The sequence below is a fragment of the Solea senegalensis genome, linkage group LG17, assembly GCF_019176455.1.
Source record: "Solea senegalensis isolate Sse05_10M linkage group LG17, IFAPA_SoseM_1, whole genome shotgun sequence".
NCBI lineage: Eukaryota > Metazoa > Chordata > Actinopteri > Pleuronectiformes > Soleidae > Solea > Solea senegalensis.
The window spans coordinates 15864535-15887342 of NC_058037.1; the positions used below are offsets into that span (position 1 = coordinate 15864535).

At 39.7% G+C, this 22808-nt stretch overlaps 1 protein-coding gene across 1 annotated transcript; it reads left to right on the forward strand.

Annotated features, from left to right (window-relative positions):
- The first annotated feature begins 1535 nt into the window (after positions 1-1535).
- On the forward strand, positions 1536-21236 carry LOC122784041 (kinesin-like protein KIF3C). The gene is made up of 8 exons (XM_044049098.1): positions 1536-3547; positions 12524-12625; positions 12817-12939; positions 15379-15497; positions 16261-16377; positions 16530-16638; positions 17375-17520; positions 18606-21236. The coding sequence occupies exons 1-8, from the start codon at positions 2132-2134 to the stop codon at positions 18688-18690; spliced, it is 2217 nt and encodes a 738-aa protein (XP_043905033.1). The 5' UTR covers positions 1536-2131; the 3' UTR covers positions 18691-21236.
- The last annotated feature ends 1572 nt before the right edge of the window (positions 21237-22808 follow it).

Here is a 22808-nt window from a genome sequence, read left to right on the forward strand (position 1 = left end):
TATATATATATATTGTATATTTTATGACACATGTGACACAAATTGAGCTTTAAATGTTCATTAATCATAATAAAACAGCTTTTTTCAATGTAATTTTTGTGGAAAACACCGGAAAGAAACAACAACATTTGACATGGATCACAATGCACAGTACATTTTGTGTGACTGGCAAATATTCCCAGCATCCTGTTTTTAAATTTGCCAAATCTACCTTGTCCTGTGACTTCCTCAATTGTGATTTGTACAAGGTGACGTCACGAGCCACGGGGATTTTCATTCACATGATGTGTGACATTTTCACTCATTTCATTTCTCCATGCCACAGAAATGTCAACACACACTTGCTCGTTCTTTCAGAACACTGTTGCTTCTGCTGCCAGTTTACACTCAACACGACGACGCGGTGACATCACTGAGAGAGAGAGAGAGAAGTAACGTCATGATTTGAATGACAACATGGCCGAGGTTAAGGGCTACATCAGCAGTTATACATAAATAACACTGAAAGAACGTCATGGTTCTTTGGTATATATGGAGAGAATCCCTCCCACAGTGCCTGTGTGTCACCTTCCCACACCTGGAAACTGTCACACATGCTCACTGGATTCTTCTGCCCCCTTGTGGTGACATTGAAACAGTCTCAGGTCAAGGTGTGTTCCACAGCTCTGTCACCAGGTGGTGCTGTTGTGTTATATTTGAAAGAGTGTTATAGTAATTAATTAATTAATTAATTAATTAATTAAATAAAATTGTTATCCCATAAGAATCACTTAAGGAAAGTACAGAAAATGTAATACAGCCTTATTATTTAAATTACACTGAACCATAAAATGAGATAAAAACCAGGTAATGCGGTAAACTTGCAGCTGAATACACTGAGAGGAAAAGGTGGAATTCTTACATGTTGCATACATTTTAGAACCTTTTTAAAAGAATTCATATAATTCTCACAAAAGTCAACATACTGTAACACTTCCATTTCATTTATGGGATAACTTGCTGTACATGTGACGAATAAATACCGACAACAAGGTGAAGGTTAAGGATTCAGAATGCGGTTTATTGCCAGAGACAAATAAATAATTTAAGGAAAATAAAATAGAAAAGAGTTAGAACAAGTGTTATTTAAAACAAAAGTGAGTGCAACATGAGACAAACAAATATTAAATCAAAGCAAAAAAAAACAAAAAACTATAAAGATAAAATAACAATGTAAATTGAAAATCTGACAAAAATCGGGTGTCATTACAGCTTCTTCAGGTAGGAATACAAAAGTTAATATAATATATTAAAAATATAGAGAGAAAAAAGAGAGAATAATGAGACTGAAACTGGATAAGAATAAATACATATATACAAATATAGCAGCTGAAATGTTGGTCTTAAAAATAATATCTATCTATTTATCTAACTTATATGAAAAGCACTTCAGTTCCCATGATCCTTTGCTCGCCACCGCAGTGGTGTGGGGTGTGGTGGTTGAATGAGTGAGTGTGTGTCTCTGCATATGTGTGTTTGTGTGTGTGTGTTGCGTTCAGGAGGAGGAGGAGAAGGAGGAGCAGCAGCAGGAGAAGAGCTCCGCTCAAGACCCACATCCACATTCGAGCATCAGTCCTCGGCGGTGGGGTTTAGTGACAGAGGGACCGACGGTCGGAGGGACAGAGGGACAGAGGGGGGAGAAGGATGTGTGCAGCGGTCCGGAGCGGATGTTACCGGCTCTTTGACACCGAGACATGAACGTGACGTGATTATATCTGACGTGAACCGAATGATTCCGTTACCGGCGTCGTTGGATGTCTTGTTTTTTTTTTTTCTTCCACGGATGGAACCTGGATCTGCACTGGAGCATCGATCCGCCGCGTGAGAGCTGAGAGCTGCTGATCGTCTGTGTTTTTAGACAATAATCAAAGAAAATTAGCCTCAAGACACTGTGGCATCTCATTATTTCCACTCATATTTGCAATATGAAGCTGTGTAGCCATTGTTCTTCATGATATGATGAAGAAGCCATACTGAATTTGATATTATAAATGATAAAAAATAAGAAATCAATGGTTGTACATGTCAGATATTTAGGCTGAGAAGGATTCATAATTGTTCATAATTTTGTAAAAATAATCAGAGCGCAGTCATGTCAAAAAATAAAAGCAGCGAGTCAGTGAAGGTGGTTGTGCGATTGCGCCCTTTGAACCGCAAAGAGGAGTCCAACGGGCCTGCAGGGGGCATCGTGCAGATGGACCTGGGGCTCGGACAGGTGATCCTCAGGAACCCTCGAGCAACGGCCAGCGAGCCCCAGAAAACGTTCACGTTTGACGGCGTTTACGACGCAAACTCCAAGCAGCGAGACCTGTACGACGAGAGCGTGAGGCCCCTGATCGACTCGGTGCTGGCAGGGTTCAATGGCACGATATTTGCGTACGGGCAAACCGGAACCGGAAAGACGTACACCATGCAGGGCGCGTGGATGGATCCGGAGAAACGCGGCGTGATCCCCAACGCCTTTGACCACATCTTCACTCACATCTCCCGCTCGCAGTCAGACAGGCAGTACCTGGTGCGGGCGTCCTACCTCGAGATCTATCGTGAGGAGGTTCGGGATCTCCTCGACCCCAACCACGGCACTGCCAGAGCCCTGGAGCTCAGGGAGAGACCTGAAACCGGAGTGTACGTCCAAGATCTCACGTCATGTGTTTGCAAGAGCATCAAGGAGATCGAGGAGGTGATGAACGTGGGGAACCAGGAGAGGGCGGTTGGGGCAACAGACATGAACGAACACTCCTCGAGGTCTCACGCCTTGTTCCTGATCACGGTCGAGTGCAGCCAGCCTGGACCAGATGGGAGAAAGCACATTCGAGTTGGACGCCTGAATCTGGTAGATCTGGCTGGCAGCGAACGCCAAGCCAAGACTGGCGTCCAGGGAGAACGTCTGAAAGAAGCCGCCAAGATCAACCTCTCCCTGTCCGCTCTGGGGAACGTGATTTCAGCGCTAGCAGATGGACGTAGCAGCCACGTGCCTTACCGGGACTCCAAGCTGACCAGGCTGCTGCAGGACTCTTTAGGTGGGAACGCAAAGACAGTGATGGTCGCCACTCTGGGCCCAGCCCCCCAGCACTACGACGAAACCCTCACCACCCTACGCTACGCCAACCGGGCCAAGAACATCCAGAACCAACCGAGAGTCAACGAGGACCCCAAGGACGCCCTACTGCGCGAGTTCCAGAACGAGATCGCTCGCCTCCGCGCTCAGCTCAACCACAGGAAGTGGAGGAGCAAACAGAAGAAGGAGCAGGTGGAGGGCGACGGCGACGAGAGCTGGGAGAGAGACGGGGACGAAGAGACGGAGGACGAGGAGCTGGAGGTGGAGAAGGACGCAGAGGACTACGTGAAGCTGGAGGAGCAGCGGTTGGAGAGGGAGACGGAAGCCATCAGGGGCGATCAATTCATGTTGGCCGAGGAGAAGCAAAGGCTGCTGGGAGAGAAGGAGAGGATGATGGGCGACCTGAGGAAGGAGCAGGAAGCCACCGAGCAGCTGACGGCCAAGTACAAGGTGAGAACTAAATCCAGAGTCCAGTCCTTCCTGTCTTTGTACCTTCCCTCCTTCATGACACAATTCATTCCAGACAAAAATACACATGAAGGACATGACGTAGAAACGGGAGTAGTGAAGATGGAAAACATTGACCCAGTAAAACTTCAGAACATTTCAGGAAATTGTGACAAAGACATTGAGGATGTAAACTTATGGAGCTTTTTCCATGATACAGTTCTAGCACAATTCGGCTCTTGACTCGTTTTCGAGTACCAAAACCGAGTCGTGCTGGAACTGTATAAAAAAAACCCTCCATAAGCTTACATCTTCAATGTCTTTGTTTGTCTTTCCTCGATCAACATCAATTATCAAATTATTCACTTAACTAATGTAATTACTGACTAATCGTTGCAGCTCTGCCTCACAGCTGTAATCATCGACTGCGACGAGGTGGTTTTTTTGGCCTTAAAAGCAACAACAGACTGTTCCGATTTGCTGCTCCTGCAGTTTTAACGCACAGTATGACCCACGACTGCCGCTCCTTCATAGCAAGGGCAGCTGAGGCTCATTTATGAACCAACCAATCAATCGATCGATCAAGTGTTTCCATGTTTTCAGCGTTACAGAAAGCAAATGAGACGGAGTGAGTTTTACTTGGCAAAATGAGGTCTTTTCAGTTTGATTCGTGATCTTCAGCGAACAAAATGAGCTCAGTTCTCATGGAGTTTGTAGCCGCTGGCCTTTGACATATCATTTTTCTGTCTCTAAGACACACACACACACACACACACACACAGACAGAGGTTTGTACAGCTATTCTTCTTAGGACTCTGCACAACAAAACAAACAAAGGCTGATCCCTAACCTTAACCTTAACCTAACAATTCAAATCCTATCCCTAAACATAACCAGCAGTCCCTCAGAATGAAGTTATACCTCATTAGGACCAGGTTTTGGTCTCCTTGAGGACTACTGGTCCCTACAAGGTCAGTGTTTATGCCATCCTTAAGAGGAAATGAATACAAGAACACACACACACACAATATACACACACACACACATGCACTAATGTGAAGAAGTCAGATTAAGGACATGTGGCCCGTGGGATTATCATGTGTGATAATCTGACCTGAGCTGCTATTAGGTCACATTACTGACAGTAATCCTGCAACTTTTGATTGCATCTGTGTGTGTTTGTGTGTGTTCTTGTCTGTGTGTCTTTGTGAGGACCAAAACATGTATAAACCATAGGGAGTGAGGACATTTTGACTGGTCCTCATGTCTTTTAAAGGGTTTTTTTCAGGGTTAAGACCTGGTTTGGTGGTTAGAGTTAGAATTGGGTTTAGGTTAGGGTTAAATTAAGGTTTAGGATTAAGCACTTAGGTGTGATGGTTAAGGTTAGGGTAAGGGGCTAGTTTCAGTGTTTGTGTTTAAATTATAAAAGTATAAATGAAACATGTATACATTTCTTTTGTTTCCTGGCAGCTTCACTCATTTTTAAACTGACATTATAGGAACATTTTCAAGTCTCTTTCATTCATAAATACTACGTTGCATCGTATATTAATCACATCAAAGTCACATCTCTCAGAGATAATCGCAATATTATCATTATTTTTATCATTAACATGTCCTGCAGCTCTACTGGGTCTGCTCAGGTGTCTCACGTGTCCAGACAGGAACTGGACTCACTGTAGTTTATAATGTCACTTCTCCTTTTAACTCCTTTTTTTACACACACACACACACACTGGCCTGCAGTCAGTCATTTACTTGTGAGTGTGTGTGTGTGTGTGTGTGTGTGTGTGTGTGTGTGTAAGCAGTCGATAAATCCTCCGTGCAGAATCACTGCAGTCTATAGTCGTGTGTCCTGGTCTGTCCAGCACCAGAGAGAGGGCGAGAGAGCGAGAGCACTGGATCAGTTTACCGAGAGGAGCTCATGTGAGGAAGGAACTTATATTTCCAGTGTCACATTTCTGCAGAAACACGTTGTACTTTTAGATTTGTGATGTTCTGTGTACTTTAGGAGTCATATGGCGCTGTTCCACTATACAGTTCCAGCACGACTCGGCGCGGCAGGGCTCGACTCTACTCGGTTTGGTACTGTAGTCCTCAATGTGGGCGGAGTCGTCATAGCACGGCTGCATGAAACTGCCGTGACCTTGTTTGACATACGCGACACAAACACACAAACTAGTGACTCGTAAAGCAGTTGTTTTTCGGTGTAAATGAATCGTTAGAATCAGTTCGTTCACAGAATCGTTCAGTACGTCTTCTGGCACAGTCACTGAACTGAAATACCACTGAACGGGTTGTGATTTGAACTCACGATCGTCGGCTTTCAGCAGTGCTGTTGCTAAATACACCAGACTCCTCTGTTAAATATTGAAGATTTTAGACATTTCCTTTGCTAAATGTTAAGATAATTGGAAAAGCAAAAAAAAAAAAACGAGTTGAATTGAGCCGTATGGTGCCGTGCTGAGAAAACATGGGTCAGCTCACATTGGAAAAATAAACGTTATATTTGCTCATACACAAACAGCGTAGCAACACGTCTACAGTTACAAATTAAACTATTAACGGTAAAAGTGCTGGTGTTTCATCTTTGGAATCCCATGTCAGGGCTTTCCGAGTTGGGAATTCCAAGTTCCCACTACAAATGGGACGCACCGTGTTGTATCTCCTGCACTTTTGCCTTCGAGTCTCCTCGAGGTTTCTTCTCGTCATGTCGTCCTCAAAAACACCAGCTGATGCTGTTTGTTTCTGAACCTCAGTGTGTGTGTGTGTGTGTGTGTGTGTGTGTGTGTGTCTGCTGACGTGACGTCAGTGTAGAAAGAAAATCAGCAGAGCTGCTTCTCCTCTTCTCCCCCGAGGAGGAAGATGATTAAAGCGAGCGGCATTTCCTGTCTTTCATCCACTCATTTTCTTGCTGCCGGTGTAAAAAGGAAATCTGAGTCCCCTCAAAGCCGTAAAATAATTTAAATAATATGCTACAATTTGAAGCATAAATCATGTGATATTCTTCAACTATGATTTTTGTTGTGATGAGGTGACGGAGACCACAGTGTGACTACTCTCTGATTGGATTTCCTGGGGGGTTTTTTTTCTCTCTCTGCTCTGTGGACCAATGACAGAGAGGTTGTCAGGCAGAGAGTCAGCGTGAAAGAGACTGAGAGGAAACATCAGTGCAGCTGAAATAAAACAAACAATTACAGATCATATCACCATGGAAATTTGATTGAACTCCCTGAACTCTAACTTTTTTCTCCTCTACACAGACACAGAATAAGTGGGTCAGAAAGCGACGTTTGATCGGCTGCTGTTAGTAAAGTGACCTTCATTGTCACAATATATTCTCCAATCATGGATTACGCGACTGTTGTTCAGCTGTTAATTTACACGGTAATCTGTAATGACAAGAGCCAAATATTCTCTAAATCACACGCTTTCTCTTTTACTCTCTCTTATAAATCATCCTGTTACATACATAGAATCAGAATACTTTAATAATCCGTGCGGGGGAATGAAGTGTGTGTTACATTTGAGGGAACACTCAGGAAGATGATGAAGAACACAATATTAGCAGCAGATACAATACAAACGTGACAGAAAAGCATGTGACCTTTTACACGGCGTGACAATAAATATAACGAAGTGTGTACAGAGAAACAGTGAAAGTATACAGTGCTGTGTCAAACCCACAGAGTTTATAAGAGCGTCTTTATTTACCAAAGCAACAAAGACGTGTATTCTTTTGTTTTTGCGCGAGTGACAGGTTGTGACAGTTTGACAGCCGCCTCATAGAATTAGTCCATTCTATAGTCTATAAAAAAGGGTTGAAAATAAGTCATTGTCTCCCACACTTTCTACTCTGGGACCCACCTTTCTAAAGACAGCAAACTATTGTGATTAAAAACACGGTATAAATTGTGACAAGAGCAGATTTGTTCAAGGGTCCACACATAGAATTTGGGAGGAGTTTTAGGAGCCAGGAAATGCCTCTCAAAATTCCCTCATTTACAACAATATTCAACTTAGGGAAACCAATAATGTCACACACATCCATCTGGCATATATACTAAAGTATATATATATATATGTATATACATATATATATAGATGTAGTCATTTGAAACAATGCCGTCTTGATGGAAAACCTTTTAAAGAATGTGTGTATACATATATATGTATATATATGTATACATATATAGATATATACATAAATATATAAATATATACATATATATTTACATATATGTATGTATGTATGTATGTATATATATATATATCCAGTCTTTGGGAATCACTGGATTAAGGATTCATTAATCTACATGTGCAGTTCAGGTGCAAAGTAAATTTGAATAATCAGTCCTTAATTTTTTTTTTCTTTTACTTCCTCTTACGTAGCATTAGCTGGGATCAGCTCCGCGATCCCTTAAAGATAAGTGGTTTTGTTAATGGATGGATGGATTTCAATTTAAATCAAATTACCAACGATTTAAGATCATGTTGCTGCTGCTGCCGCTTCCTGTTTAAGTTAAAAACCTCTATGTGTGTTCTGTCAGTGCTCATATACGGCAGATACAGAGAATGCATAGATTTTTCATCATGTTCCAGTTACATCACAGCACTCTGTCCTCAGGACAAATCTCTGTCTCTCCTTTTAGTGACTTATTTTATTTATTTATCCTTTTACACACAGTTTTCTTTTGAATGTTTGAGTCCGTGCTGCTGTTATGAAACAGGTACGAGTGCAGTGGCTGCTCCTCATTTAAAGAGGCTGACATGTACGACTGTGTGTGGACTATTCTTAGAACTGCTTTTCTGGGTCAAAACTGCAGACACATATAGACACTGTCTTTTTTTCTGTACAGGATGACCTTAAGTCTTATTCAATGAGATATCACAGTTTTTTGAGGACATTCTGATCCAGTGAAACAAATGTTTAAAACAGAACTCTAGGTTAAGGAATTAACCCTGGTTCTCTGATACCTTAGTGAGGTAAATTGGATGTTTAAAGATAACCTTAGGTTAAAGAATTGACCGCAGTTCTCTGAAACAAGAGTGAGGCCAAACAAATGTTTAAAGGGAACTTTAGGTTAAGGAATTAACCCCACTTCTCCGAAACGTGTTTGTGTGTGTGTGTGTGTGTGTGTGTGTGTGAGTATAGGGCGTTAGTGATGCTAGCAATGGTTTAGCGTCAGAAGTTACACTCTGGAGCTTTAAATATCACATTCTATTTATTTATTATTAAGTAATTTTCTAACGTTTCTGAGTGAAGAAGCTTAATCTGAAGAGATTATATAAAGACAGATGAGTGTGAGACAGGTGAAGACAATGTTAGGAGACACCTTTATTTCTTAAAGCCTAAAATAGACACGTCACTGATGGTAAAACAGAGGACAGAGGGACGCTTTAATAGATTTAAAGGAAGACAAATGTGTCCAGCATGAATGTGTCCTCTTGACCTCACTTGTCTGTCCCATTATCAGAGCAGGACATCGACATCGACTTCGACTCTGAAGCACCAAAGTGTTTTGATTTTGTGTGTGTTTTTTCCGATATCCTGTCAGCTGAAGCTCAGCCAATCAGAGCGTCCGGTCAGCAACAATGTCCACTGCCTCATAGGAAAAAAATCTCACACACACACACACACGTATATACATACATGCTCGGCTTTATGGGTAAAATGTCTGTTTCCTGTTTATAAAGCTGCCTTCCTGTCTCATTAGTCCGTGTGTGTGTGTGTGTGTGTGTGTGTGTGTTGTATGGGTATCGTTGTGAAGACCAAAAAACCTCTTTACCCCCTTAAAAGGGCTTTTACATATTTTACATAATACATCTTTGTGAGGACCAAAAAATCAGATAAAATTAATAGCAGGAAGTGGGTTAAGTTAAGGGTAATGTGCTAGGGAACGCATTATGTCTATGATGTGTCCTCATTAATGTATAAGAACAAGTTTGTGTGTGTGTGTGTGTGTGTTCCAGGTATTCCTCATGTCGTGGGGACCTAAGTCTGTTTACACACTCACATTAAGGGGACTTGTTGTCTTCATTATGGGGACAAAAATCAAGTCCCCATAACTTAAATTATTACATGTTAGGTGAAGACATGTTGTAAGGTTAAGGTAAGGGTTAGTACGTATGTTTAAGGTTAAAGTAATGATGTTTGTGTGTGTGTGTTATTGTATGTGTTAAGTGAGGACATTTTGGCTGACCCTCACACCTTTAAAGTGCTTTTTCAGGGTAAAGACCTGGTTTTAGGGTTAGGGTTAAAATTATGTTTAGGTTAGGATTAGGTTAAGGGTTAAGATCAGGCACTTAGCTGTGATGGTTAAGGTAAGGGTAAGGGGCTAGAGAATGCATTATGTCTATGAGGGGGAGACCAGCACGTGTGTGTGTGTGTGAAAGAGAAAACAGCTCACTGCTGCTTTCCATCTTTCAGCATCGAGGGAGAGCTGCATCACTGAAATATTGATGAATCAACTCTCTCTTTCTGTGTGTGTGTGTGTGTGTGTGTACATTATGTCTGCAGACTGAAGTCATGGGATCAGCGTGGAAATCGGAGCCGTTTCTTAAACAACACGCTGTCCTCTGTCTCTCAAACAAAGACGGAGAGACACATGTCAACATAAAAATATGAAATAATGATGTGCCTCAGGCCAAGACGGTTTAATAAGTGAAAACACAAACCTCTTTGTTGTTATTGTTTTCATTTTTAAGGCACAAACATTGAGCTCCAGCACGTCAGACCAAAACACATGTGATATAATTGTGATTGTACACGTATTACATTCACTTTTTAATAAACTGGACACTTTTAATTGACCTACATTCATACCAGCCCATGAATGCAGCACCAAAGGTTTGATAACACTGATATTTTTCTTTTTTATTCAGTTAAATGCACTTTTTGCAATTAAAATTAAAATTGAACATATTCATTTATTCTTTATGTTAAAAAGAAACAATAGTTACAGCTACAACTATGCACTTATTTTGCTTGTATGCACCTCAAGGTGTGTTGAAGACAGAACATAGACTAACGTACCTCAGATTCTGTTCAGGTTCTAGTTCTTTTAATATTTTTACACACTTTCTTTGTTATTTTTTCAGTTTGAAAATGTGGAATTTTAACACATTTTAAACACACATTCTTATAAATTAAATGGCAGCATTCTGCACATAAAGAAATACTTAAATGTCACATGCCAAAAAAAACCTTATAATCAAAACAAGAAAATACATTTATCTCCACACATAAATAAGTTTGTACTTGAACACCACGTTTAATATCTGTTTCCTGTCATCTTACAAACCTGAATGTTGCACTATTGCAAGAATTAAAGGGTGATTACGACATAAATGTGTGCGCTGGGTGCAGCTGATGTCATAGCAACAGTCACCGGGTCTCCCTCATGTCATGTGACAGACAGTGAGCGATTGTTGAATGAGAGCTCAGGCTTTAAGTCGTGGCTCTCTCTCGTCTCTGTGTCTCATCTTTGTCTCTGTCTCTGTCTCTCTCTCTGTCTCTCTGACACACACACACACACACAAACACACACAAGACCCGTTGTCGTCAGATCATATTTATAGCCGCTCGCTCCCAGCGGGTCCCGGCCTTGCCCTCGCTGTGATTGGCCGATTGTAATGGCCACGGGGGAGGGAGGGAGGGGGGTGAGAGGGTGATGTGAGAGGGTGATGTGAGAGGGTGATGTGGCTGCACTTTACCGTCAGCAGCTGAATCAGTCACAGCCACAACAGTTTGAGTGAATCACTTATGAGCTCATTATATGAACAAATATGCACCTTTAACCCTTGATATTCAGGCCGCCCGGATTTAATTAGATTTTATGGCTGCAGATTTGTCAGAAAATGTGGCATTGTGGGTAAACACAACCAAAACATGCGCGCATAAGCGTATGTGTGTGTCGTATGTTCACATAAAACTAAATGAACAAGCCCAAGGCCGTTTCACTATAGTGCGAAAGTGTGAACGCAAACTCGGATATTGAACCGAGTCTAGCGGAGACTGTTAGGTGTTAAAGCGACCTTTAAAATTGTCAGAGTGTCAGAAATGTCCTCACAAAGATAGGTTTTAAAACAGAGTTTGCTTTCACAGCCTACCACACACACACACACACACACACGCACGCTACACAAAGACAGCTCCAAACAAAGAGTCTTTCTGTAAAGACCTGCTGCAAACGTGTCCACTCTGAAGGACTCCACTGTACTCTGTCTGTGTGTGTGTAATTGTAATAGAGAATGTATAGACACACACACACACACACACAGTCTTTTTGTACCCAGTCCTGGGACTGGAATGTGTCCAGTATAAAATGGCCGCTGACCCTGTTTGATCTCTTTTTCCCCATCTTTACATTTTTATTCTGTCCCGTCATCTTTCTTCCTGTCTGTCCTCAGGACAAAGATCCTTTATGGTCAGACAGAAGCAGGACGTGTGTGTGTGTGTGTGTGTGTAGCAGAGGTTCTCTAACCAGAGGCGTCATCATCACCATTAACAGACATAAGTCGGATTGCAGAAATTCCCACAATTCTCATGGAAGGTTTCCAATTTGGAATAAGTCCAAAATTCCCAGACTAAAGTTCCCAATCCCATGGAAATGTTCCCTTTTTCAACCGTAGACATCGTATAATCATTACATGACACTTTTTATTTAATTTTTTATTTACACTTGGTTAAATTTAGTAAACAATTGTGTCACTACTGTGAAAGTACACGGCGATTATTTTGATTTTACTGAAATTGTATTTTCCCCTTTAATCAAAGAGCTATGTTTGGCTTAGATGAAAAAAAACAACCTATGAATATAATCAATTAGTTTTCAACATTTTCACCACATTGTGCATGTGTGATTTTCATTTTAATAACAAATATAAATAAGATAAGATATAAATAGAACAAAGTCCCTGGTTAAATATAATGTTTATTGACGTTTTAAATGACTTAATATTAATTGGGTTTTTTAGGCGATGGAGAGTAAACTGCTGGTCGGTGGAAAGAACATCATGGATCACACCAACGAGCAGCAGAAGATGCTGGAGATGAAGCAGCAGGAGATCACTGAGCAGGTAAACCTCGGTGTTAATCTGTGCGTTTTTAGTGTTAATCTGTGTGTGTTAATCCCCACAAGACATAGTGTGTAATTTCCACCTCCTCGCCTGTTATTATTGTCTGTTTAATCTTCATTCTGGGAGGTTTTGTTGTCATGAATGTGTCTGTGATTTGAGTACCGTGTCTTTGTCTTCATCCGTGTCCTCAGACTCGTCGGGAGCGAGAGATGCATCAGCAGATGTTGGCGCAGGACGAGGAGACGCTGGAGCTGCGGGAGACGTTCACGTCCCTGCAACAGGAGGTGGAGGCCAAGACCAAGAAACTCAAGAAGGTAAAAGAAACATCGACACAATACACGTAGAAATACACGTCCAAGACCCTGTTCAGACCTGGTTTTAGTACGCACCTATTCATTTTGAATACAAGAGAAAAACTGAACTTAAAATGTATATATAAATGGAGATATATATACGTATCTATATCTATCTATCTATTTGCACACACTCGTACACCTTCCCTTTTTTGTTCCTAATGTGAGTATATCCCTCTTTCACTCCTTGACCCTTGACCTGGACCCTAATGCCTCGGCCTCGTGCTCCGTTGCTGGACACACACTTAAATCTCAGTTCTTGAAGGTTTGTCCTCCTCTTCCTCTTCCTCTTCCTCTTCCTCTTACCTGGACCTCCACCTCCCTCCTCCATCCTTGTGTCCACATCACTCTCTCTCTGAGCGCCTGAGCCTGAGTTTCCTGTTTCCTCTCACTGGTCAGAATCTCACCACCTTTAAACCCCCGCTCCCCGGCACCGTTTCATTGCCCCAGAGTCAGCAGGACTAACCCCAACAACCAACCGCACTAATGACTAACGATTGCACCGTGTTGATTTTTCTCCCCTAACTCCCTCGTCCTGCTGCTGCTGCTGCTGCTGATGATGCTGCTGATGATGCTGCTGCTGCTGCATGGTGTCATCATCCCTCTGAGGGAAAGACACGTTCACACTGTGCCTTTTAATACCTCTGTGGAAACTCAGAGACAAGATGAATGTATTTTTTTTTTTATTGCACATATAATAAAGTAACAAAAAACCCACTAAAATACGTGAATAAATAAGTACAAACTCACAATAAATGAATAAATAGTTATTCAAAATATCCACAGTGATGGATCTGCATGTCCTATACTGTAGTCATCAGAATATACTGTACGCTACATCTTTCATAGAGAAGAAGAAATAAACTCGAAAACACTTAATTTATGGTGAAAAGATTCCATACTTTCCTGGACTTGTCAAGAAGGTTTAGATGACGTCAACGAGCGAACAAACTAACGATTCTTGTTATTTTCGCGATTAATCGACTCATCGATTGGTCCATAAAATGTCAGTGTTCGGTGTTTGTCAAACCTGGGAACGACGACGTGCTCGAATGTCTCGTTTTTGTTCCACTAAACAAAATGATTCAGTTTTGAATGATTTCTCTGTTTATGCGGAGCAAAGAAACGAAGGATATATTCACATTTAAGAAGCTGCAATTATGAAAAAAGCTTCAAACCGATTCATTTAGTCATCGATTAAGCGAGTCATTGTTTCAGCTCTAGATGTAGGTCAGTGACATATTTGTCTCAGATTGACTCTTGGATATTGAAGCTGGCCCGGTCCCAAATACACAACCTCCCCACCTGGAGAATTCTGCAAGATTCCGTGTTTAACAGTTGATTTCAAGAGAAAAATTCTTTAACTTTGCAGCGACCGACTTAAAGGCACACAATAAAATAACAAAAATAACGAAAGACTTAACAAAACACTTAAATAAGACACAGCGAAATGTAAAACAAAACAAAATATAACATTTTACACTGGAAAACATTGGAGTTTTCTGTTTTAGAAGTTTCCCTGCTCCAACACACCTGATTCAAATCAGTCACCTCGTCATCATGGAGCTCGTTAAAAGCCTGATAACGAGCCGTTCATTTGAATCAGGTGTGTTGGAGCAGGGAACTTTGTAACCGACCTGAGAAAGCAGAGACGAGACGATCCAGATGAGACGCAGAGGACCACACACTTTCAAGGAGGACATTCCAGGGATTCCCCCAATCTCACAGAAACTCTGTGCTTTTGTTCAGAAGCGTTCCTCCACGACAGCTATTAACCGCCGCCGCCGCCGACGACAATCCACCTCTCTCTATGTCTGTTTACATTCGGAAGTCACGTTAAATCACGTGAGTTTCCGTGAGATCCCCAAATCCCTGGAATATCTCACCTGAAGTGTGTGGTCCTGATCGTCGACAGTATAGTCTGTGCTTTCTCAGGATTGAAACGTCGAAAATTGGTTTGTGTGAAAATCCTCGAGTGTGTGTGGGGCGGGGCTTAAAACATGCAGGGTTACTGGGTCCCTGAGGACCAGGATTAAGGAATTCTGCTCCGAATCAAAGCATATTTTAACATTAAATTCAACTATTTTTGTAAAAAAAAGAAAGAAAAAAAAAGCCTTAAATGTCAGACTTAAACATTCATGTGAAACCAGTTCAGGCAGCTACGAGTGAAGTGAAGCGAAGGAAGAAAACGTAGGAGAACAGCAGAGGAACGAGGTGGAAGGAGGAAGGGCAGCCATGTTGCTCTGCCCATTCCTCCACACTCCAGTGCTGTTGCCACGGGCAACGGTTTGGAGACCGGTCCCATCGGTGACGTCTCTCCTCCTCACCCTCTCTGTGTGTTTGTCTCCCTCCCTCCCCCCCCCTCTCTCTCTCTCTCTCTCTCTCTCTCTCTCTGTGTAGCTGTATGCTAAGCTCCAGTGCATCAAAGCGGAGATCCAGGACGTGAACGACGAGCACGTGAGGAGCCGACAGGAGCTGGAGCAAACTCAGAACGAGCTCACCAGAGAACTCAAGTTCAAGTGAGTCCGGCTGACTGCAGATAAAACAGGTTTAAAAAAACCTAGCAGGCAAAAAAAACGCCATATAAATGACTTGTAAAGACATTATAATGTAAAGAAAAAGCCCAATTTTGCAGAAAATAGGATGTATAAATGCAAATTTGTTGTTTCGTTTTCCTTTTTATTCATCTTTAAGACACAATAAAATGTATTTCTGATGTTAACTTCCCTATTCTAAGACTAAAATCTATTAAAGGCTATTAAAGTCAACAAAAATGTCCGACTCCTATCACAATATTCCATAATTATATATAAATCATGATTTTTGTGATGATATTTCATTGAACTTCAAAATAAAAGTGTCTTGTTTTGATAAAAACACAGAAAATAACTCATAATAAAAGCTTGATATTAAGTGTAGGGCCGCATGAAATTGATTGGGGGGCCGCTAGTGACCCATGAACCACGGTTTTGAGACCTATTTCTGTATTCTGTCTTTTCAAAAGTCTGTGTGACATCGAATGGTCAAACTGCAGATGATTGTTAACAGAGCTACAACTACGGTGGCCTTTGCATACCAGAAAACGTGTGTGTGGAGTGTAAGTAAAAAAAAAAGTGGTTATTTTAGGGTTTCAAGCGATTATAAACTTAAACAAACACACTGTATGCCAATGCAGATCAAAGTAGATGAACTTATTGATAAAAATCACACGTGTTTTGTTATGTTTTGCTGCTTAAAAGCTTAAAAATGTCCTTGTGTGTGTGTGTGTGTTCTCACGTGCAGGTACCTGATCATAGAGAACTTCATTCCTCCGGAGGAGAAGAATAAGATCATGAACAGACTGACCTTTGACCCCGAGGAGGATCAGTGGAAGTTCCAGCCTCTGGTTCCTGCTGAAAGGTCAGTGTGGCTTTTTGTCTGAGGTGAACGTCATGGACTCAAAATGTGGTCAGTGGGTCGCGACTGTTTGACCTTTGACACTTCTCTGTGTCTTTAAAAAAACCTTAAAAATCGTCTTGAGTATTGATTGATTTTTGATTGGTTTCTTTCAGTAAATCCTCACAGATGAAGAAAAGGCCGTCGTCTGCCGTCGGTTACAAGCGACCCATCACCCAATACGCCAGGGTTGCCATAGCGATGGGAGCCCTCTCCAGATACAGAGTAGGTGTATGTGTGTAGATGTGTGTGTGGGTAGTGTCACTGTTGAAAGGGCACCACTCACTCACACTTAAACATCCACTTTATTAGGTACACCTGTTCAACCCACTTAATTTGAGCTGCATTTCTGTATTAAAATAATGGAAAAATGTTTAGACCTATACTTTTCCAGTATTTAAATATAAGTATTTAAAGGTTAGGGACCGTGGAAATTTAGCGTGCCTTTTAATGACGTCATCCTGTTTACAGAATGTATTTATATTGCACTTTTCTTGCACCAACACATCTCTTAAATTTGCTATTTTTGTACAGTGTAGTAGAAAAAAGGTTCGTAGAAAACTTAGTATTCTTGTGCTTGGTATTCCTTACATTGTGGGGACATAAATGTAAATGTACACAGTCACATTATGGGGGACTCTTCCTTATGGGGTCAAACCGGGCAACAGAATAAGGAAGAAAGTAGATTTAAGTCATTTTGAACGCAGCTTTTTTTAAGAAATTGAAAATCTACTGTGATTTTCACACAAAATCCTCCAATCCAATGTCCAATAAGTGACATTTCTTTGGGTGAAAATAAACCGTTGTTACAACCAACTAAGAAGACCGTATCAGATGATCTACAGCAGCGGCAGATTACCTGCACTACAACCACTTTGTTGTCTCCTGTGTACCTAATAATGTGGCCAGTAAATGTATATAATTAACTTCCGCTCGCCTGTTTTATGTCTCTGTGTTTCAGGCGGAGAACATCATGTTTCTGGAGCTGGACATGACTCCTCCAAACGCCGCCTCGCTCGATCGCTGGACGGAGGCGGAGCCAAACCAAAGTTCCTCTGTGGACAGCTCGCCCACCAAGGACAGAGGCGTCCACAAGTCTCGCTCCTGGTGAGCTCAGAGATAAAAATCAGACGGCTGATATTATCTTTCCTGCTGCATATACTGTATGTGTGTGTGTGCGTGTGTATATATAGATATATGTATACACGATGTACATATACATATTTATATCACCAAAATGACCTTTTATGTCCTGAAATCTGATACAAATCGATCTAAAACTATGATTTCGTGTGCTGCTCGGTCATTCTAAACGCAGATTTAAAGGACAATCTGTGTTTTTAATGTGGCGTAGGATTATTTTGCAATACTGTTTTTACCACTCATATTCAAATGAGCTTTTTCAGAGGTGAGACAAGCATCCAGCAGAGTATGTGCAGCTGTTTTTACTCTTAAAAACAAGAAATAATAAGGAACCTTGTTCCTCATGAGGAGTTTCATGTTTTAGCGTTTTACTGTTAATTAAAGTTTAAAATAAAGTGGAACGTCTCCAGTTATGTTTTTTTTCTTAAACATTTTTCTTTTTAGGCAACAAAGAACAATTTCCCGGAAAAGGGCCTTCTTGAAAGTCAACTTTTACTGTAATTTTACTGAAAAACATCCCATTGTTGCCCGGCCAGGCAAAAATTAGCCTGTTTCAGTTTTGTATGATTATGTTTCCGTATTTTTTGCCTTAATGTCTCTAAAATCTTATTTAAAAACTCACATTATGGCCCACAGCACATGAATATAAGAGATGGGCAAAATATACCGTTTTTAATAAATGTTGTAAAATTAAATAAAATCTACAGAAAAATTGATGTTTGTATGTATATATATATATATATATATATATATATATATATATATATATATATATATATATATGTATATATATATATATATATGATATAATAACAGATTTTTATGACAGTATCTGGAGAGTGTAAATGGTTTAGAGTCATCGCATATCTAAACCGGATAATCCAGGATTAGCCACACCCTGTTTAGGCGCTCCTAATCTGTTTTTTTTTCTTCCCCTCAGCAGCCTGTAATCTCACGTCTGTGTGGTTATAACATGTGTTTATTAAATGATACATTAAAACTATTAGAGATTATAACTTAATCTGCTCTTTCTTTTCTGTCTCTCACAGGTGTCAGAATCCTAAATCCATCCCTTCGTCCTCCTCTAATGTTTCCTTGTCGGCGTGTCACGCCGCCGCCGCCGCAGCACAGTAACATAGTTTTATTCATTTATTTTTATTTGTATTCTTTCTTTTGTTGGACACTGAGAGGTCACACGGGAAAAACAAGGAAAATATTGAATTAAATGAACAATCATCACATTCAAAGACCCAGATTACCTTCTTTTCCTGCATGTTTGAGAGCCGAGAGCATCGGATTATTTATGGTCAGATTACAGCAGTGTGTGTGTGTGTGTGTGTGTGTGCTGTACATACAGGGCTGTATGGTGTGTTTTTAATTCAGATACAAATGTAAAAGCTGATCAAAAAACATGCTTGGATTTCCTGTAATAATAATAATATCAGTCTGTGTAAATATTCTACATGAATGTGAGGTTGTTGTTGGGTTTATTTTGTGAAAAAGAACGTGTCCACTGTCCGTTTTCTTCAGAGAGCAATTATTTGCATCGTCCATAATCAATCTGTCGATATTCAATATTTCATTGATTGAATCGAGAAAGTAAGCCGAGTTTGGTCCATAAAATGTCATAAAACGTTCTCATTTTGTCCTAAAAATCAAATATCATTCACTTTGATTGATTTCTTTTTGTTGTGGAGCAAAGAAACCAGGAAATATTCACATTTAAGAAGCGGAATTAGTTCCTCTGTCCACTGTGTCTAATTTATGAGAAATGCCTTAAAATAATCTGAATTAAGTAAAAGAAAATGTTGAGGCACGTCACTCTTATTATGTAATCTATTAGCTGGAATATAGAGAAGTATAAAACAACACACTTTTAAGATAACCTCTGACAAAAGCTAAAAGTGAAACGTAATCTGGAGGTTCTTGGAGATTATTCTGTTCTTGTGTCATTTCTGCCACTAATGACACAGATTTTCCACTGGTTTACATGTGGTTTTAAACACAGACAGAACTCTTTTATGACCGCTGTGCTGGTGGAAAAAATAAGAAAGTGAAGCCTGATATTTAATAAGTCATCAAACCGTCTTTGGCACAGAAGCATTTTCATTCGCTGTGGATGAAAAAAAGGCACAGAATGTGGACAAGATTACAGATTTGGAGGCTGATTCTCTCTTAAATCACTCTTTGTTTGAATTTGCAATGATTTGAGATGTTAGGTCAGAAAATGTTAAAAAAAGATATGTTAAAAAATGTTCCCCTTAAACTCAGTATGATGACGGTTTAATGAGATTCATGATCTTCATGAATTAAATTAAAGGGAAATTGTGAAATATGTTGGTCTATATTCACACTGTGTTGCCTCTGCGGTCTGAATTTAAGGTTTTGTCATGTGTCATTTTATTATTTTATGGCCCTCATCTACTGAATAGTTGCTTTTTCCTCATATTTATATTATTATGATGTCAGAAAATGTTAAAAAATGTTGACCAATGTTCCCCCGAAACTGAAAATGACGTCTTGTGTTGTCCACAATCCAAAAAAAGGATCCAGTCTTTAATGACTTCTTCCTCATTTGGAGCAAAGAAACTAAGAAATATGATCTTCACTGATCCCTTTAAACCTTTTGCTGCAGTGACTCTTTGGTGTGGTTTTATTTTTATATTTTTTTTACCTCACTGCATCTGCGGAACAAACGTTTGAATGTAGCTCTCGCTCTCTCTCCACTCTTGTGACCTTTTGTCATAAATAGATTCTTTGGCTAATTATCTAATTATCACTGTATCCCTCCACCCCCCACTGAGTGTAAAAGAGCACAGAACAGCCCTTTAAAACAGTATAACATAGTATAAAAGTATAAAAGTGCACTGGAAACTATACAGGGTTTTATTTCACTCATGTGTGTGTGTCTATGTGACGTTTAGTCGGTGTAAAAACTTTAATTGTTGACATAAGAACAAGAAAAGTTCATTTTAAATTAAAGTTACTTGTGACATTTACTCGTTCTTTCATGTTTAAGAAAAGTTTAATTTCTCCATTTGTTCCTCTATTTGCTCTAAATCACTCAAAAGATACTCAGTTACATGTGACTTAACCAGTAAAATTGATGTCCTAATCTGGATAAATCAACTTTATTTGAATTGACTAAACAGGGCGTGAGGCTTTGTGATGACACACAGTGTCTTGGGTGATTATTATATGTGGAAATATAACAGAATATTGTGTTTTTTTTTCACACAAAAACTTAATTTTAGGTTAAATCCTGCATCATAATTACGCGTCACTCATAGTAATTTTGCTAATATAGGTATATAACTCGTGTTATTGAGTGACTAAAATGACTCAATTACTCAAATTTGTCAAAAGCTGTCTCAAAATTCCACTGTTACATCTGTTACCAAAATGATGAATTATTAATAATATGAATTAAATTATAGATTAATAGTTAAATATGTATGTTTATTATTCATATTGCCCTTATCTACTGAGCAGTTGCTTTTTTCCTCACATAAATATTGTAGAATATTAGTCTTTTCCATGATAGTGTCATAATTCTACACATATTCATTTTAGAATCATATCTAACAGTTAAGAAAGTGGAAAATGGTAAAAGAGGGAACCAGAAAATGTGCGATTTTTGTGATGACTTTATTTCACCAGGTTTCCACATTAAAATCTTTGAAAAAAGTGAGTTTAATCTGAAAATAAAGAATCATTTGAATCATTTTCATGGGTTACGAGTACGACTAGTGTTTACTTGATGACTAAAAGAACTAAATTACTAATTTTTTGACACAAATTACACTTTAAAATCAAGTAGGTGTCTAAAAACCCACAGATGTGCAAATCCTCACATAATTTGAAACCAGATCATATCTGTCACCAAGATGATGAATTATTAATAATATGAATCAAATTAGAGGGAAAATAGTTAACATCTTAAACTTGTTAAATGTTTATCGCCCTCATCTATAATTATATTGTTGAAATATTAGTCTTTTACATTATAAAGTCATAATTCTGCATAGTCATATTTGTTTTATACTCATATATAACAGTTAAAAAAGGGGGGAAATTGGATAAGACGTCCAAAACAAAAAAAATCATCAAATCTTCATGTTTTAAGGAGCTGTAAGCAGATCATATCTGTTACCAAGAGGATGAATTATTAATAATATGAATTGAATTAGACGGGAATTAGTTAAATATGTATGTTTATATTCACACTGTGTTGCCTCTGAGGTCTGAATTTGACCGGTGCCGGTTTCCTCGTGTGTCATTTTATCCCATAATATGTGTCGAGGTTGTGTAATATATGTGTGTGTGAGGGCTGTGGGGGAGGAGTGGGGGGTGGGGCGGTAATGGAAGACGTGGGGGGGACAGGTGGTCGGAGGACGGATGATGCAGGAATCCAAAGACAATCAGGAAGTGACGGTGGAGGAGCCTGTTTCTATGGTAACCTGCCATTAAAGGCCGCTGAGATGGAGTTTTTTTGGGGTGGAGGGGGGGGGAGGGGATGTCTGTAAATGTATATATGTATGAATGTAACATGGTGAGCCATGTAAGCCATGAAATAAAGACGTTGTCGCAGCTGTTTTTGTCTTATTCACGAATCAAAATTGGGTAAAATATCATTCTGAAGGTTATTTGGGCGTTAGGGTTACAATTAAGGCCACAACAAATCTTCAGGAAAGTCATTTATTGTGTTCCATCTACCGAGAACAGCAATATTCCAGTTATATTTAATGTATGCGCATCATCCAGACTCATTAAAAATTCCTTCATTAGATTGTGATTAGATGAGAGACACAGGAATGGGGGGGGAGGGGCGGGGAAGTTGAGGGGTGTAACCACAATAAACCCTTCTTTCTGTATGTTTTTAAATTCACACATTTATTTTGCACCATGAATGTATTTTTAAAATGAATTGCACGTCATTCTGCGCCAAAACAAACACTTTTATTTTGAAATTCGGGCGATTTATCGCCACAAATGCTGACGTCACGATGGAATATCGCGATTTGAGTGTTTGTATTTATAATCTTATCATCGACTGAACCATTGCTTTTTCTTTTTTTTTGACCCTTGACCCTGGAGAACTGTGTGTTTATAAAACTAAAACTAAAACTAACTCAAATCAAAACTCAAATAACCGTGCGTTTTAACTGCAATATTTTTGAATATCTATATTTTTAAAGGAGACAGTTATAATATTCATTTTATAATCATGAATTATAAATAAAACAGTAAAA

What these genes read in the sequence shown, in the direction of transcription:
- LOC122784041 (XM_044049098.1), top strand. Translation starts at nt 2,132, where the DNA reads ATGTCAAAAAATAAAAGCAGCGAGTCAGTGAAGGTGGTTGTGCGATTG. An exon ending in AGCTGACGGCCAAGTACAAG is followed by an intron (nt 3,548 to 12,523) that starts GTGAGAACTAAA and finishes TGGGTTTTTTAG; the next exon opens with GCGATGGAGAGTAAACTGCT. An exon ending in ACCAGAGAACTCAAGTTCAA is followed by an intron (nt 15,498 to 16,260) that starts GTGAGTCCGGCT and finishes TCTCACGTGCAG; the next exon opens with GTACCTGATCATAGAGAACT.